This window comes from Drosophila montana, unplaced genomic scaffold, assembly GCF_035044405.1.
Source record: "Drosophila montana isolate Dmon_TW-CO22-7 unplaced genomic scaffold, ASM3504440v1 contig_3509_1, whole genome shotgun sequence".
NCBI lineage: Eukaryota > Metazoa > Arthropoda > Insecta > Diptera > Drosophilidae > Drosophila > Drosophila montana.
Genome location: NW_026998387.1, coordinates 27,104 through 45,885, shown reverse-complemented (window position 1 = coordinate 45,885; position 18,782 = coordinate 27,104). Strand labels below are relative to the sequence as shown.

The 18,782-nt window shown below is 41.6% G+C and overlaps 4 protein-coding genes across 7 annotated transcripts in view; 2 read left to right on the top strand and 2 right to left on the bottom strand.

The window, feature by feature from the left end:
- Positions 1 to 1,816: 1,816 nt before the first annotated feature.
- LOC135435077 (lectizyme-like) lies at positions 1,817 to 2,892 on the top strand. The gene has a single exon (XM_064691972.1). The coding sequence runs from the start codon at positions 1,858 to 1,860 to the stop codon at positions 2,797 to 2,799; it is 942 nt and encodes a 313-aa protein (XP_064548042.1). The 5' UTR covers positions 1,817 to 1,857; the 3' UTR covers positions 2,800 to 2,892.
- A 3,938-nt stretch (positions 2,893 to 6,830) lies between these two features.
- LOC135435078 (1-phosphatidylinositol 4,5-bisphosphate phosphodiesterase classes I and II-like) overlaps positions 6,831 to 18,782 on the top strand; it is a 38,271-nt gene continuing 26,319 nt past the window's right edge. For all 4 annotated transcript variants that reach the window (XM_064691977.1, XM_064691975.1, XM_064691976.1 and 1 more), the window contains exon 1: positions 6,831 to 7,079. In XM_064691977.1, the coding sequence (XP_064548047.1) occupies positions 6,846 to 7,079 (234 nt within the window). In that variant the 5' untranslated portion in view covers positions 6,831 to 6,845. The remainder of the gene's footprint in view (positions 7,080 to 18,782) is intronic.
- Positions 6,835 to 11,988, bottom strand: LOC135435082 (uncharacterized). The gene is made up of 2 exons (XM_064691982.1): positions 10,996 to 11,988; positions 6,835 to 7,144 (listed from the first exon to the last, which is right to left on the bottom strand). Exons 1-2 carry the CDS (start codon positions 11,972 to 11,974, stop codon positions 7,113 to 7,115), a joined length of 1,011 nt encoding a protein of 336 aa, XP_064548052.1. The 5' UTR covers positions 11,975 to 11,988; the 3' UTR covers positions 6,835 to 7,112.
- LOC135435080 (uncharacterized) lies at positions 12,134 to 14,414 on the bottom strand. Its single transcript, XM_064691980.1, has one exon. The coding sequence runs from the start codon at positions 14,294 to 14,296 to the stop codon at positions 12,251 to 12,253; it is 2,046 nt and encodes a 681-aa protein (XP_064548050.1). The 5' UTR covers positions 14,297 to 14,414; the 3' UTR covers positions 12,134 to 12,250.

Here is an 18,782-nt window from a genome sequence, read left to right as displayed (position 1 = left end):
CTGCTCAAAGCAATGGACGACGAATGATGGAGTCGTTGGCGGGCAGCGACCTTTTATAGTTCGCTGTTATCGGCCGATTAAAAGATCGATTTATGATAATGATTTCACTATTTGCTAATCAACTTTTATGACTTGATTTTTCCACACCAAGCGAAATTAAGCTAATCCAAATCCAGCTGATAAGGATGAGGATTCCAAAAAAGCGTGCCATTTTAAAATACTAAATAGCACTATGTAGAACCAGAAACCCAACTCTCTACAGTCGCTACATGTTATACGTGTCGGGCCTTCGATAATTGCCATATTTTTAGCATGTGTAATGTGGGCTCTTAGGTGTTGACAAGCCACGCGTGCGAGGTCGCCCCGAGCCTAAGTTCCCCTCTTATAAAGGGTCGCTATTTATACGTATGTGCCTGTTTGTGTATGTGTTTGTCTATAAAGGGATACGCGTCCTTGGCGGTTACATAAAAGAGTGGACAATGTCCGGCGCTCCGCCCGCGGCAGATGGTGGCCATTTTACGGGCTTAGCCAATTAAAAGCAAATTTTACGCCGCTGCGGGCCGTGGACTTTGTGCAACCGCACGCACACAAACACACCCACACACACACACGCGCGCACTCACACAAATGTGTACACATTTAACTAAGCAGCGCAGGGCAAAGCCCAACGGCGGGGAAAATACAGAACATGTGCCATGAAAGCCACTTTAAAGACCAGCTAAACGATGATAATAAAGCTCCGGCCGGGCACAACGAATCCTCTAATAAGCGCCTGACTAAACTGCGGCCCTGTTTAATTTAAAAAGAAATCTTTACAAACTACAGTTAAAATAATCTATTCAAATGTTTCTCAGAAAGACGTAATCCGCTTGATATCAAAGTTATATGATATCGTAGCTCGTAAATTGAAGACTTATTTACAACAAAAAATTTTTTGACTGATTATTTGTTCCGAATATACATTATTCAACTTTAGGGAAACAGGGAGACATTATTCAAAAGTGATTGAATTATTCTTTTGATCTGGGAACCTTCATGGATTTGCCGTAGTCCTTGAGATAGACGCTTTAATACTGACAGATAGACATAGCTAAGCAAATGCATCTGCTGAGGCTGATTTAGAATATATACATATATATATATATATGTAACTGCCTTAAACACACATTTTAAGGGTAAAGTGTATAAGAAATCCCTGAGCAATAAAGAAACTTTCTGAAAAATATCCCAAGAGAATATAAGCAAATCCATCTTCTTATTATAGAATATGATTCTGTTAAAGCGGTAAATATATGAAAAGTTCTAGCGAAAGAATTGTGATAAATTTAGCAATATTCTCTTGATATAGCCAATCAAATTAAAGAAAGACGAACATGAATTAATAACTACATAACATATATTTGGGTAATGAAAATTGGAAATATCCCAACTAATATCAAGGTGTTAATTGAACGGGAAATTCTCTCTCGCTCTGCTACACTTGGAGCTGAGAGTGGATCGTGAATTCCGTTCGTGATTGGGAACACGCACGACGTCAACAATCTTTTTAAATTAACAAAATTTCCCAATTTCCTGAATACTTTTAAAAAATGTTAAAATGGAATACACATGGATAGGGAAAAAATAAACAATGATAGACATTAAGCAGCGTGGGAATTTGCAATTTCTGGCAACTGAATCCAACACGCTGCCACCTCTAATCTCTGCACGCTCTCACTATCTCTCTGCTTAAATACCAATCGCACTTGTTACCCTCACTGCTTATCGTAAAGCTCCACTGGACGACTGCGTATATAAGTGTCGAGAGCTCTCGGGAATGGTTCACAACAATCGCAGTTCACAACGATAAGTAACGTCATGTTGGCGGTAAAAATTTTCTTAGCTTTGCTACCGCTTTTGGGGCTGGCCCAGGCCGGATCCCAGGTACCCCAATTGGAGCACCTGCTGGCGGGTCACTATGAGGAACTGGCCGAGAGGAATATCGCGTCAGAGTCGGTCGCCCATTTGGTGGAGAGTATAATGCAGAAGATGAAGAACGAGCAGGCAATGGAAATATCGTCGCGCATCATTGATGGATTCGATGTGCAGGGTGTGGACAATGCGCCCTACCTTGTCTCGCTGAGCCTCACCCCGCTGACCTACAGCCATCAGTGCGCGGGTGCCATCATTGGCAAGCGCTGGGTCCTCACGACTGCCCACTGCTGCGAGGAGTGGCGCAGCTTCAATGGCGAGATCATTGGCAACGCCGTCTATGCGGGCCTCTCCAATCGGGCCAACGTGAGCGACGCCCAGGTGCGCTACGTGGACTTTGCCTCGACGCATCGCTCATTCAACGGCCAAGCCGGCAGCGACAACATCGCCCTGCTTCACGTCTCCGAATCATTTGTGTACTCGGCGCGTGTGCAGCAGATAGCGCTGCCGGATCTGGATGAGGACTACAGCGGCAAGACGGCTACCGCCTACGGCTGGGGACTGACCGATGTCGACGGTGATGCATACTCCAAGGAGCTGCAATATGGATTCTCCGCGCTGCTGAACAGCACGCGCTGCGCGGAGCTGCTGCCCACGGATGCGCCGCTCTCGCAGAGGCAGGTGTGCGCCCAGGTGCAGGCATGCTATGGCGACGGCGGCACTCCCCTGGTCTACTGGCCCATCGCCGGACCCGCTGAACTGGTGGGCCTGGGCTCCTGGAGCTATATGCCCTGCGGCTATGCCAATCGGCCGACGGTCTTCACCTCCGTGCCCGCCTACGTGGATTGGATCTACCAAGTGATTAGCGCCTACTACCAGCTCAACTGAGTAGCGACTAGCCAAGCCTTAAGCTAATGTCTAATAGCTCTGATCTTTGCGTAATACACTTGTCGCCAATTAAAGCAAACAACAACTATCTAATCTCTAAAATTCAGACCTAGATATCGGGCACAGACTATCAATATCGCCAATGGTCAATTAACTGCTCGATAAGACCCATAAGTTCGAAAGCCCAATTTGTGTGGATCGAGCATGCTTAATCGTAGATTATAGATTATGTCAACTTTGAGGGGCACCTGCTGCGTGTGCAGGGTCAAATCGCAATGGTTCTCAAACTGTACACGTTTCGTACATCAATCTTAATTTACGTAGAGCTCCGACAGACGTTGACAGCTGTTGCTGCTGCTGCTGCATGGGACTCGAGTGTACCACTCGGCGTATGCTTAATAAGTGCCTGGCAAAACTTTAAACCAACAAGAGCAACTCGAGCATCTAGTTTCGAGTGCTCGACAAACTTGCACAGGTGACAAACGTGGAGGCTGTCTACATTTTTATGACATCATTTGCATGTAGTTTGAACTTGCAGCTGCTGGAACTGCTGCGTATACCCTGCACACATAAAATGTGCCAAAAAGGGTATTATAAAGAAACATTTATGTAGATAGTTAGCCAGAGATATAGGCAGATAACATGCGATTCAATTATTTTAAGGGGATACTTATATATTCTGATGGCTCAGATCAGATAATACAATTGCTGTGTCTTATCTACATTGAAGTGTTTAAAGTTTAAACCTTATGTGTTTAGCAGATCATCTATTTTAAAAAGTTTATTAGCATATCATTTTGGTATTTCGAAGAGTGCGTTTCATATTTGCAGCTAAAACTTAAAAGTTCTTCTATCTTGGCAGCCTAAAGCTTGTGTGTGAATCACATGGCTCGCGAACTTGTCATTTGTCGCGATAAATATAAATAAGATTCTTTCAATTCGTATTGCGTTTCGGAACATAAAGATTATTTATCGCAGGGTTACCTTTCAATGGGAAAAAAGAAACAATGACACAATTAAATTGCTTCGCTTGGGAGAGAAAAATGAAAAAAATGAACGCCGTATTATTGTCAAACTATCGCCGAGGAGTATATTGCGAATTAAGTGTGAATCTGTAATAGAAACATCTGTACTCCGGGTATTACAAAGTCAAGCATTGCATCATAGTTCAACTTTGCCAAAAGAGTAAAGGAAAGGATAGTAGGAGTCCCACACGCACGCAGATTGCCTGGCAGCAGCTGGGTAATCCCAAATAGCATTTGCATAGTCCCCAAAGCAGTTGACGCTCTGCGTAGAGGCAACTGTAACTCAGTGAAACGCACGCACTTGCCGGCTTTATTGGCAGGCCCCTAAGCATGATTGACAATACAATATGCATACAACTGTATCTCTAGATATATCTGTATCTGTATCTCTGTCTCTAAATGTATCTGCAACTGAGGCACAGCTGCGAGCACATTTATCCCTTTTTTTTTTTGGTCCCTCTTAGCTATACTGTGCTTTGCCAGCATCTATGGGGAGGCGGGGCTGGCAGGCCAGGCAGGCTGTTACGTCAATTGAATTATGCATGTAATCGCTCTTAGCCCAAACGCGCACACAAACGAGCTTTAGAGCCAGACAAGCGTCTGTTGCTTGCCAGTTTTTTAGTCACGAGTTGAAATTTTTGCACTTCGCAGTCGATTCGCAGGCCATTTGGTTATTTGTCAATTCGATTGGCAGTGTTGGTTAACAGCAAATTTCGCATATTGAAAACAAATCAACGAACGGGTCGTTGGCTTGCAGCTCAATTAGTTAAGAGTAATTAGAAAAGTAGAAAAAACAAGACATATTCAAGTGGGGCATATCGGGTGTTTGGGGAGCTCGGGGTTAAACTGAAGTCCAATTAGCGATGCGCAACCCTTTTCCGATGGCAGCCCCAAAACCTGCAGAAAATATGCGCTTAATTGAATAAAAATTTTGCTAGAGTGGGGGCGGGGGAGGGGTCTAGAAGGAAATGAACCGAACCGGGCTCGAATCCCAAATGACCCTCAAACACCCCCTCGCCCAAAACGAAAGCTGCGCATATTTCTACTGCAAGTAAATGTTTTCAATATCAATTATTAGAATGGACAGGGGGCTGTGGAAGATAGCGTGGAGTGCCTTCTCCGTCCCCAAAGTGAAATTGTATCCACTTTTGCCACCTTGTGAGTTCATTAAACCGACCTCAACAAAGGATAATGAACTCCGAGCTGCTGGAAATTAAACTTGCTCATTACAACTATTTCGATGCTCATCAATTTCCGACCAAAACACCACTTGTTCTCTAATACTAATGGTCATATTTCAGGGTTCGTTTGGCAGGTCAAAATGGCTTGATTCAATTTTCAGACAATGCCCAGACACAAGAGATAATACTGTGAAGAAAAGAATAGTACTTATGAATATTACCTTTGCAAATATATTTCCACTTCTGGATACTTTTAAGAGTCTGTTTTGAAATCAAATAATCAATTAGGATTCCTGGTTTCTATATAACAAACTTTTGAGATACCCCGCAGCAAGGCAATTTCACAAGTCGAACCTAATGGCTGGAAGCTGGTTCGAACCATGGACTAATATTTCTTTCGGTTTATAGCCCTTAAGAAGTAATCATCATAAAAAGTTTTACTTAAAATGGATTTCACGTAGGGTATTTACTCTTAAATTCTATTTTCTAAAGTTTCAGTTGTATTTCATATGAATTTATACGCATCACTTAGGCTCATGTATTTTCATAATAAAAATTTCTCAGTTTATGTTTTAAATCGTAAAATTTTATAGATGGCATAAAAAATTAGTCATTATTTTTGCCCAAAAGCAAATAGCTTGAACGATTTCCATTTAATTTCTTGGTGCTTACTCTGTTCACAGTCTGAAATAGAAAACATTTGTTTTGTAGTCAACAATTTTAACAAGAAGCTTACTGCTTGATCCCTTTAATGTTCAAAATATTCCGGACACGCCCGCTACGCCCACTACCGCCCTCTACAGCTACAAAGTCTTTGCACGTGATTTCCCCAAATTTCAGTTGCATTAACAATTGCCCATTTCTTGCTGTTGCTCCCATAAACAGAATATCAACTTTTCCTAGATTTGTTTCAAATTAAATGGTCCTTGCAAGATTTTGCTCCTGTTAAATTCAATTAAGATTATTTTAGCCAAATTTTAACTTTCATGTATATTTTAAATTTCAATTTAATCTGAGAGGTGTTTTAAATCCTTCGCTACTGAGTGGACGATGAGGGCCAAGGGATGTTTGGGCAGCATGAAAATATTTTGTTCGGAATCCGATCGGTCTTAAGCTCATTTGCAAAGTTATTTGTAAAAATTTATTTGAGACCCGTGTAAATTTTGTAAAATTCACCATCACGGGCGGAAAACTAGTGGAAAGCAATGTCTTAAATTTGAAGAAAAAGCACGTTCCGTGTAATATATATATATATATATATAGGAATGCATATATCTGTATAATTTGCATTGGCAATAAGTATTTCGTTTCTTACGCGCCATTTAACGCATTTGCAAGTAGGAAGATTCCAAGAAAATTTAAGACAGCTTTCTCAGTTGCCTAGAAGATCTTCAAAATTCACGAACGTCTCGTAGCGTCTGTTTTGCATATAATATATTAAAAACAAAACGAAGGAAAAAAAAAACAAAATAAATTAAATAAAAAATAAAATATTTCATTTTTGGCTCGCGATGTTTTATCGGAGCGCATCTGTTTGCCATTGCCAGGCCGCCAGCTGCGGCCAACATGAGAAAATTTCGCATTCTTTTCTTTTGGTTTTTATGAATGAATGCTTAAACATTTATGACAAGCAACAGACGAGGCGGAGGGCTTGGGGTGGTTGGACAGGGGCACAGTGCACATCATTTTACAGGCCCATTTAATTTGACTTAAATAATAAGCAGAGATGACTTTTTCCTTCTGGCCATTTTGTGGGCGATTGGAAAGCGAAATTCGGTGTAATAAATTCATTAGTCTCGGCGAGTTGAACGAACCGCAGTCAACGGAGATTTGGGCGCAAATGGAATCTTATTTTTATTACTACAAAAAAACCTCATACACAGATCTTACACTAAGGCAAATTTTTTTTAACGATTTTCCATTGCAGGACTCGGGCAGCGGTACGCCGGTGACGATGCGTGTAGATGCCAAAGGATTTTTTCTATATTGGGTCGATCAGAACAATGAGCTCGACATGCTGGATATTGCCACAATACGCGATGTGCGCACCGGACAATATGCCAAAAAGCCAAAGGTGCGTATGCCAAGTATTTGGTCCTTCCTCTAGTTAATTCACCACGTTTCCGGAGCACTCGCATCCTGGAATAAAATAAATAAACATACAGTGATAACAGTATTATAATTGAACAAAATATGCTGTCAGTTGTGTGAGAGTGAGAATAATAGAAAAGAAAGATTTCACTTCAACATGTTAAGACAAAAACTAAGCGATCCAGAACGGCCTACTATGCGCTTCTCAAGAACTCAAGCAAGACTCTCAGGCTTAATGCTTTGTTAGTGTAACATTAACAAGTGTTTCCAATCTTGAAAATTTTATTCTTGTATGTATTTAAGTATGTGCATATGTATCAATTTACGCATGCATGTTTGTTTTCTAATACCAAACGCAGACCAAGTTTTTTTTTGTAGCTGCGCTGCAAATTTAAATAAAACGAATTTGTACCAAGGGCTCTACTCCTCGATTCTCAAGAATTCAAGTAGGCTCTGCAGTTTTTCATGCTCGGCTAGAAGTGTAGTGACTTTTTTGTTGTTGTATTTGTATGCATGTATGGACATATGTATTTAAGTATGTATGTATGGACATATGTGCATTGTTTATAGAGTGTTATACTAACAATCCTACAAACTCATGTGTGTGTGTTAGTGTAGGAATGAATGTGTGTGTACATATGTATATATTTGTTCATGCATGTATTTTTCAATTAAACAAGTACCATAGGAGTGTATGCGAATGTTTGAGTAAGTTTTAATTTGGCTTAATGCAATTCAGACCTGGGTACGGCTTTTCTATAGTACATCTATATAAATAAAAAGGGATAAATAAAAAAAACGAAAGGGAAATGAAAACAATGAGAGATTGAAATGGAGCTTTAGAAAAAAAGTGGGAGAGGGAGATAGTAAAAAGTAAAACGTGTAGGTTAAGTAAATCACAGAAAGTCAAGAAAAGTCCCTATATCCCTATAGGATCAGTATTATATTATTTAGGCTGATGCTTCCAAGAGCTTTGAAAGCTGTATCCACAGGTAATCCTTTAAAGCATATATATATATATTTTTTTAATGTAATTTAGTTCAAAAGGTATTCAGAACTATAAGGGTATCGCAAATTTGGCTATCCCAAATAAAATTGCTTTTGTGTGATTTTTGAAGCGTTCCTTGTGCTTTATTTGACTTTATTTTTGTTTGTTAGTAAACATATTTTTGGCAAAATATGTATTATTCTGGTGATTCGGGCCTCGGATTGAATGTACATTGTGGCATGTTCGTATATTTGTGTGGGATACGGTTGGCCTGCGACGAAAACATTTGCGAAGCTGTTTGGAATACGAGCTAATAAAAATTGCTTTTTGATTTTAGCCGCCAACAACGATTGAAAGCCAATTACAGGCTGGGCAAAGATGTGCCACAAAAGTTCTATTGTTCAGGTAGGCACGCGTAATCCACAACTTTGGAAAATCTTTTAAACAGTATTTGTTTAGCCAGCTCACGTGCGTTATGTCCAGTTTTTCGGCGGCAAAAACCATTACAAATGCGACTTGTGTGTGCTGCCTTATTGGCATTGTTTTGTGTCGCCATATTAGTTGGTCTGCTCCTTGTTGCAGTTGCTTCTGTTTTATGTTATTTTTCTTTCTGGACAATGTGGGCTATGTGCGCCATTCGACTTCTTGGTCGATTCACACAATTTTCTTTTCATGGCACAAATGCTCATTGTGTGTACTTAAGGCTTCGTTGTGAGTGTGTGTCTATTCATGTCGGTGCTAGTATGCCCAGATATCTGTGTGTGTGTGTGTGTGACCAAATACATTTATCATTGCAATGACACGGCAACATGCATGTGATCCTATGCCCCACTCCTGCTGCGCCCAATACCCACAACTTTTTGCAGGGAATTGAGCGTAAAAAGCATTTTACGTAACGTTGGCAAAAGGAAGCGCCCGAACAGGGACAGACGATTCAACCAGCCGGCAAGCGTATCCTGCCAGCGGCAAATAGGAAACGACAACAACAACAATAAATCTAACAAAAAATCCAACATAGCCTCGTTGCCCACAAAAAGGAAAAAAAAACATTCGACTTTTTGCTCTGACTTTTCACGACTTGTTGGGCGCCCTTCCAAAACAAAACAAAACATTAAAAAAATCTCTTGACGTTGGGGTTTTAGAGTCCTCCTCCTTCCCCTTCTCCATAGAGGACGGCGTGGTGTCTTGTGGCAACTGTTGGAACTGCATATTTGACCTAGGTCAATGGGCCTGGCAGATGGGCTGCGCGTATAGCTCATATATGCCACACCCACCAAACTCCCACATATTCACCTCATCCCCTCCCAAATACTTGGCCACTCTTAGCGTGCAATGGGTCAAGAGGCAGCGCCAAATGAGTTTCGCTTCGGCCCCGAAATGGACAGCGAAATGCTTGCATTAATTAAATGCAACGAGAGAGAGAGTGAGAACGGGGAGAGGGGCGTACGCCACACCCACAGTAGATAGTAAATATGGGATGATTAACTTGGAATGTTGCAAAAAGTGCTGCATATGTTTCGTTGCATAAAGTCAATTTAAAAGTCTGTATAAAACCCAACTGAAAGCTAAGCCCCTTGCCAACAGCCCCCCTTCTTCTGTCCACTTAACTCTTTTTCATTAAATGTGTATATGTCGGCATGTATGGGTGTGTGTGTTGGTGTGTGTGCCTGTGGGGCGTTGTCTTTTTATTTATTTATTTATTTTTTTTTTTTTGGCTCACGTTGATTAAAAATGTTCTTCGCGCAAGAGTTTTTTGATTTGGTCGTAAAATCTGTAACCCATTGAAAAGAATATTCGCAGTATATAAATTTCTGATTGATTGTCATATCAAATTGTTTGTTTTTTTAGAATGTTTGCTCTTGTTTGAAAATAAATAAGTCCAGTTACAGCTGGATCGCAATTTCCATAAAAAATAAAATCGTTTAAAATTCTTTAAAGTATATTAAAATACATTTTACTTCATAAGGAACAAAAAAATATTTCTGAGATACATCTAAGCTAAATATAACTATTCGCTTTTTCTTTGATTGGAGTTTGTTATAAAACCAAAGCTTGATTAGTTGCCATATGAATGTATTTAGATTTAGATTAACTCTATAAATTTTATAAAAAACGAACATGTTTGCAAGAGTATTTAGTTAGCGGCACAGAAAAATTAATTTTTAACTTATACTTTTGCTGCTGGTTTTGTTGCTGTTGCATTGAAACGAAATGGAATGCGATATTATTAAAATTCGCTGAAGCGTGGAACGCCGGCAATGAAGAGGACGCCAAGGGCACACGAAAAAGATATGCCTCGGGGTCCCTTAAAGAGGTTTGTGTCCTTAAATGAATTATGCAATGTGCTCGGAGAATATCAGAAGGGTAATAAAAATGAGCGAGAAGCCGACAAAAGGTAGCTTGGGCTTGTGCTTAGCCTGAAGCCCTACCTATTAAAGCTTGCATGGGATTCTCATCTTTGTTAATTAATTTATGCTGTTTTCATCCCAGCGTCTTTTGACATTTTCACTTCGGTGTCCCTTTTCGCAGATTACAAGGTAAACACAGTAAATACAGCATCAAACCAAATTTAACATACATCTAGGGTATTTTATGACTAGAGTAAAGATGATTTTTACATTTTCCATTAATGCTACATATTTGATCCACATGAAGGGATTACAATGTTGCCCTGCGGTTCCATTACGGGACGTAGACTTTCTGAATATGTTTGATGTCCCGGATCATCTATGATAACTTATTTCTCTCTCTCTCTCTCTCTCTCTCTCGCTCTCTCTTTCTCCGCTTTTATCTTTTTCACTCTCCATATAACCCCTTCTCTCTATACTTGGCTCATTATGTGTGAAACCTTACTTTACACTATCCCTAACATATTTTGTTCTTAATTCTTAATCGCATTCACGAAACTCACCACAAGGTCCAAATATTTTATCCTCGCCGCAACCCTGAATGACCCTGCGATCCGAGGGGCGCCTGCAGCATTTTCCATATACTTCGCAGGCGGGAATTTCGTATTGGTTCTTCTCGAAGCAGGAGACCAGCTGTGAGTAGAGCTCGTCAAAGTTTTTCGGCTCGGGATCTTTTACATCCTCCATCTCGGCCAGCTCCATCTCAAAGGCCACTTCATATGGCAGGGGATCTTGCTTGTACTTAAACCATTCGTAGGTCGTGCATTTATTTTCTGCAATACCACATTGCAATTCGCAGTACTTGTGCTTTCGCCTAAGTCCGTGCTTGGGTTTCGGAACTGGCTTCTCCATGTCGAGTGCGCGTTGAAGGGGAATGAATGGCTCGTCTTCGATGAAGGGATTCTCTGGGTCTGTTGGCTCGGGACAGTAAAGTACGGTGTTGGCACTGCTTGCATTTGTCTTTCTCATTACAGTGGGCATCTTGCTGATGGTGCACTGCAGCACGCTACGATTGAGCACATAGGCGCCCTTTGGCTTGGGTTTTATGTCGGTTTTTTTCGGCGTCTTCTTTGACTTCTTGCACTTTGGCTCTACACCGTTGACCTTATCAAGGCATTTGGTAAGAGCCTGATTGAAAATGATTGCGTCTGGCTGATAGATATCTGAGGCCAAGCCATAGCAGCTGAGCGTGTGCTTGTTTGGGGTTTGCTTCCACATCTCTAGGATGTTATCTTCCTTCTCCGAGCGAAATGGCCGCTCGCAGCCAATATCCTGGACAGCATCAGCTAACCATATCTTCGTCTGCTCATTGCTACACTTGGACACTGGCGGCCTGATGCTGGGATATGTCTCTCTGTTCACAAATCGGGCTGATTTGCAGTTCTGTATACGCAACACATCGTAGGGCGTAAGCCGGCTGTAGTCTAACCCCTCATCAGTCTGCTCCAATTCCTCGAGAGAACGTTCTTGCTGGTTGGACATTTTGCTCAGATTCGTTGGTACTAAAATCTAAAAACGTTTTCGAGGTTTATTTTTTTCTATTGCATTACTCAAATTTTAGGTGTTGTCGTTTCAAAACATTTTACATAATAGCCTTTAAGTGTCACAATTGTAGTCCCACGTAAAAAAAAAGTAGTCAAGTAGGCATTGCATAATGAATTTTATTCAAAGGCCATATTACACCAAATCTTAGCATGCCAAGTTGCTTTTATCAAAAAGAAGTCTTATAAAATACATTGTTAATATAAAATAACGTTGTCAAGAGTTGTGAAATGTACCAAAAGTGTCTGAATGCCAAATATTTCGCTTAGTCCTCTGCATCGATAGACAGTCGCACATTTGTTGGCATATACGATTTCTGAGAAACTTCAATTTGTCGAGAACCTCATGATCCATATTCCCGTACTTGGGAGCAATCAACTTTTGCAGCTCTTGCAATGCTGCTAAACGGTCAAGAGACTCACTCAAATTGCGATTACAGCAAAAGCTATTGTCGCATGTTATAGGGCCGCACTTGCGCTGAGGGGCGCGATACTCCGGCTCACAGCACATCATTTGCTCTTGGCGCATGCGATGAAAGTATTCCCAGCGCGCGCGTCGATTCTCTTCCTCTTTCATTTGGAGGATGAGCGGGGAATCTGGCTCACTCTCTCGACGATCCAGAAACTTGCAAACTTCACAATGGCAATCCTTATTCGGTACATTAGTGTCATTTCCTGAATGGCCGCTTAGTTTTTTGGCTTTCCTGCCCTTCTTGCGTTTAAAGCGCATTTTCGATTCAGAATGTTCGTCTTTTTTTTGCCAAGACATTTGGGAGGGCTCTGGGCCGCTTGGTCTATCGAACGAACTAGATGGATTAGGTGAACTCTCAGACAAGGAACTATAGCGAAATGGTTGGACTGGCTTTTTTAAGGAAGTGCCATTTTGTTTGCCTTCAGCTATGCTTTTGCCTGATTTTCTAGCCGATTTTCTCGGCTGTTTACTAGCTTTAGTTATAGATGGCTTAGTCCCTTCAACTGCACCATCTCCTGCTCCTCCACCTGCATCATCTTCTCCTGCTCCTCCACCTGCACCATCTCCTGCCCCTCCACCTGCACCAGTGCCATAACCAGCTCCCTTTTCAGCTGTCTTATTAGAACGACGATCTACAACTCGACTAGCTCTACCGTCACCGGCCGCACCAGCACCAGCACCATCAGCATCGCCCCCATCCTCAACCTCTGAAGATTGCTGGCAGCACTTGTATGCTTCAGAAATGGGGTCTTTGTAGGTATTCTTTTCAAAGCATGTGATTAGCTGCGAGTACAGCTGATCGTAATTCTTCGGCTCTGCTTCGATTTCCTTCTCCAACTGTTCCATCTCCCTTTGGTACGCCAATTCATATGGACTTGGATCTCGTCTCCGTTGGAATTCTGTGCATTGGTTTGCAGCAATATCTCGGCAATGCTTGCGTCTGCGTCTTAACTCGGACTTTGCCTTCGGGGATGGTCGCTCCATGTCGAGGGCGGCTTTAAGACCGATCTTCGGCTCACTTTGGAACGGTAGCAGCTTGCCTCCAAATGGATGGGCACAATGCACCCAGTCGAGTGCTTTGCTTGCACTAAGTGTCTCATGCACAGGGATCATTTTATCAATTTTAGATTTAAGCATCTGACGATTAAGTACATATGTTCCTTGAGGTTCCATCGGTTGCGCAAGTGGCGTAGTTTTGGTCTTTGACTTTTCCTTGGCCAGCTGGGGGTTAACCTTATTTAGGCATTTTTCAATCACCTGATTAAAGTCGACCGCTTCCGGTTTGTGAACGTCTGAGCCTATGCCGTAATAGCCCAACGTATCCTTATTGGGGCTTTGCCTCCATACCTCCATGATATCATCCTGTTCCATGTCAAATAGCCGCTGACTGTCATAGTCCCCAACATTCCCATCCAACATCTCAGGACTACACGGAGATATTGGAGGCCTGATACTGGGATAATTCTCCCATTGCTGAAAGTTGGCTGCCTTGTATTTGAGCATTCGCATCATATCTTCGGTGGAGTGCTGGCCATAATCGTGGGTCATTTGATTATTTATTTTGTCATTTCGACTTTGTTGCAATTTTTGTAATGCTCGAGGCTCAACGGGTCCACAGCCGGAATCGTTGATCGCGTTTGAGAGCCATTCGGCTGTGAGATCAGAATTATACCGAGACACTGGAGGTATAATGCTGGGATATAATTCACCCTTACGGAATACAAATGTCTTGCAGTTCTGAATTTGCATGACATCGTAGGGAGTGAGGTGGTCCATATGCTGTTTGTGCATTCTGAGGTATCTTAATTTGATAAAAATTAAAAATAAGTCAAGATATAAAAACGTATAAAATCAATACAATATAACGAAAATTTTGGGATATATTCAGGTAAAAATGTTTTTAAAAGTGAAATAGAACTGGCAATTGAATTAGTCTAGGGAATTTACAAAGTATTTAAGTAGGCGCTGCTTGCCGACATATATATTCTATGATCCTTCAATGTTTACACTTTAAACCCTCAAATTGGTAGAATTTGGTCTTTGTGTTATAAAAGCAAAGGCGATGCGACACAATAAGAAATGTAAGTGTTCTCGCTGCGAATCAATTATAATTACCCCTTACATAGCCTTAAAACCCGTGAGCTTCTGAAACAGAACGAACCGGCCAATTGGCTGGTGGAGAGTGCCCGACTAGGAGATACCCTGAATCCAGCGGGTAAATACGACATTTACCCACTTTCAATGAATTTCAATATAAAAGGATAGTATCTGTAAAAAAAAATACTTTGACAGAACGCACGTCCGGAAGGCTCAATTTCGTCGCTCTAAAAAGCAGACGATCTTTTAAATTAAAGTACGATCCCTTAAAAGTAAGGAATCTCGTATGCTTCCCCCACTCCACCAATTGATTAAAGATTCAAAAATACATATATTTAAAACAAGACCTAAACTTCATGAGGAACGCGCCAAGTGACCACATCAGTTCTTTTTTTATCCGGTTTGGCCTGAACTTAACCAGAGAGGCGCTAGCATATGCAATCCTTAAGATTTTTGGCGTTAAAAAGATGCTGATTATCCGCAAACGATACTTAGAGCCCCGCGACTTTTACAGATATTGCATGGCAGTCAGGCAATTATGAAATGACATCTCACGGGACAGTTCATGATCGACGTAGTATCACCTTGTTTCCTTTTTGATCGACACGTATTTCAGAAGATGAACTCAATTTAGCATCTCCTCTTTGGGATATATCTCTAAGCTCAGCTATGAACTCCAATAATTGCACTTCTAATGGCTTGGCTTTGTTTGGGAACATTAATTTGTGATGCTTTGATTCACTTTATAGGCTTTGATTCGGATTAACCTTCCTTAAGCATTTTGCAATCACATGATTAAAGTCGACCGCTTCCGGCTTGGGAACGTCTGAGCCTATGCCGTAATAGCCCAACGTATCTTTATTTGGAATTCGCCTCCAAACCTCCATGATATCAGCTTGTTCCATGTCAAACAGCCTCTGACGGTCATCATGCTTGCCCAAACTCGCTGCTGTCAACCCACAAGTCCACGCGGATTTTGGAAGTCTGATGATGGGATAGGGTTGCCATTTCTGAAAATTGGCTGCCTTGTGCTTGAGTGTTCGCATCACATATTTGGTGGAGTGCTTGTCATAATGGAGGGGCCTTTTAAGCTGTTTTATTTTCCCCTCATTTCGACTTTGTTGCATTTTTTGTATTATTCGGGGCTTAACGGGTCTACAGCCGGTATGGTTAATCGCATTAGAAAGCCTTTTATATCTGAGCTCAGAATTACACCGACAGACAGGCGGGTGGATGGTACGATAGATATCACCCTTACAAAACGCAAAGGTGTTGCCGTTTTGAATTAGCACAACTTCGCAGGGATCGAGGTGGTCTACAAGCCGTTTACGCATTCTAAAGATTCAGGTTTTAAAATAAATTACTTTTAAGTCAAGAAGTATAATCTATAAAATCGGTTATTTCTATAAAACATAATTAAAATTTTGGGGTGTATTCAGCTGAAAATATTTTGGAAACTGAAAAAAAAACTGGCAATTAAAATAGGCCGAGGAACTTACGAAGTATTTCAGTAGGCGCTGTTCACAGACATTAATCTGCCAGGATCCTTCAATTGAAACCCTTTCCGCACCCTACAATTGGTTGAATTGTCTATAACTTCTGTACAAAACTTTAAAATCTATGAATGATGGAAGAATCCGTCAAAACGATGCGATTTGATATAATAGTGCTCGACCAGAAGATACCCTCTACCCAGCCACAACGCACTTGTACTTCTTAACATACAGGTCCCAGATTGATTTACACGGTTTTTTATGCATATTAAAAAAAATATGTACAATTAGTGGGGTCAGATACCCCATTAAAGGGTCTTAAAATCCCAACAGCGTATTTAAACAGAACGAACTTGAAAGAAAAAAATAGTGCTCTAGCCGCAAATCGAGCGAAAGGCTGCATATATTTTCAATGAATATATATATTTTGAACGTCCGAAAAGCAGACGATCTATAAATCTGTAAGAATCCGAAAATTTAAAGAATCTCTTATACTCCGCTTCCACAATTGGTTAAAGATTAATTAATATATTTATTATAAACATGTTTAAAAATCCATATGGAACGCGCCAGTTGTCAACATATCCGGGTTGGTCTGTTCCCTTATTGCTTTGCAGCTACAGACACCCGCAAATGCGATCCTTAAGATTTTTGAGCTGATTGCTCAGAATGTATTTTTGGGGTCCAGCAAGTTTTGCAGATGTTGCATAGCATTCAGGCAATCGCAATACTCCCCAAATTGTTGGTTGCTACAGAAGCTGTCGTCGCACTCAATGGCATCGCACGTGTGCTGCGGAGCTGGGTACTTGGGACTACGACACTTCATTTGCTCACGAAGGCACATGCCCTTATAGTAAGCCAGGAGCTCCCGCCGCTTCTGTTCCTTTTTCAATTGCTGAATGAGCGGAGAGTCTCGCTCGCTTTCTCGACTTTTCATGAAATGACATAACTCACAGGCGCATTCCTTGGCCGTGCCCGTTTCAAGGACATTGCTGTCCTTTTTTGGCTTTTGTCGCCATCTGCGTTTGGAGCGTCTATTTGCTTCAGTTGAACTTTTGATCCTTTGTCTATAAGGAGTTATATCTTCGTTATCGGTTGTTATGGACTTCTCACTGGGCCTATCTAGACCGTCGAATATTTTTTTCGGTCGATGGATTTTTGCTGGTGGAGTTTTTTTCGTAGCGGTTTTGGGTTTTGTATCCTTATCCTTTCCATCATCACGCTTTGTATATTTGTGTTGGGCAACTTCTCCACCACCAACACCTCCACCACCAACACCTTCACCACCAACACCTCCACCACCAACACCTCCACCACCAACACCTCCACCACCAACACCTCCACCACCAACACCTCCACCACCAACACCTCCATCACCAACACCTCCATCACCAACACCTCCATCACCAACACCTTTACCACCAGTCTTTTCATTAGGCAAGCGGTGGCCCTCCGACTTCGAGCTTGGTTTTTTAGGCATTCGGGATTCGATTGGTGGCCTTTTTTCAAAGCATGTAACTAAACGTGGATACAACTCCGGGTAATTTCTCGGCTCTGAGAATTCTTCCTCGCATTCAGCCTTCAACCGTTCCATCTCCTTCCGGCAAAACTCTTCATACGACTTGGGATCTTTTCTGTATTCGTATTCCGTGCATGCATTATCGGGAAGAACACATTGCAATTTGCAGATCGGATGCTTTCGCCTGAGTCCATGCTTAGGTTTCGGAACAAATTTTTTTATCCCGATGGCGTCTTGAGGTCTGACGTGGGGCTTACCTTTGAGGAATGGGTACTTTTCTTCCAGGAGGCGGGGGCAATGCAGCCAGGTAAGTGCCTTGCTCGCATTTAGCGCTTCCTGTACAGTGGGCATTCTATCAACTTTTGACTTTAGCAATGGACGATTAAGAACATCTTTTTTAGAGGGTTCCTTCACAGTCTCATCACTCTTCGGTGGAATAGTTGTTCCTTTTTGTAGCTTATCCTTGGTTGGTTCCGGCATAACCTTTTTAAGGCATTCCGAAATGAGCTGATTAAATACAACCGCCTCCGGCTTGTGTATATCTGAGCCTACGCCGTAATAGCCCAATGTGTCCTTATTTGGGCTTTGCTTCCAGATCTCCACAATATCATCTTGTTCCATGTCAAATGAGCGACCACAGTCACTATCTCTCACAGCATCGGCCAACCATTGAGCAGTCAGTGCACCACTACAATGGGATACTGCAGGTCTGATGCTGGGATAAGTCTCCCATTCCTGAACTTTTGACATCTTGCAGTTTAGCATCCGCATCAAATCATAGGGCGTGAGCTGGCTATAGTCTAGTTTCCTGTGAGAAAGTTCTACTGGTCGGTTAAGGTATCTGCGTGCTGCGCGGGGATTGTCAATCCCTTTTTGAGTGGACTTAGTAACATTTTTCTTGTCATATGCTCTTTTGATGAGGTTTTTTAAAATTTCCGGATCAAGGATCCCACAGCCGGTTTCCTTAACAAAATTAGACAACCACCTACTTGTGAGGTCATTTCCACATGAAGCCACTGGAGGGTTAATGCTTGGGTAGATTTCACCCTTCCGAAATTTATAATCCTTGCAGTTTTGCAATCGTAAAACATCATACGTAGTTGGCTGGTCCATGTTCCTATTGAGTATTTCTTGTCTTCGCATATTTATATAAATCTTGATTTTATTG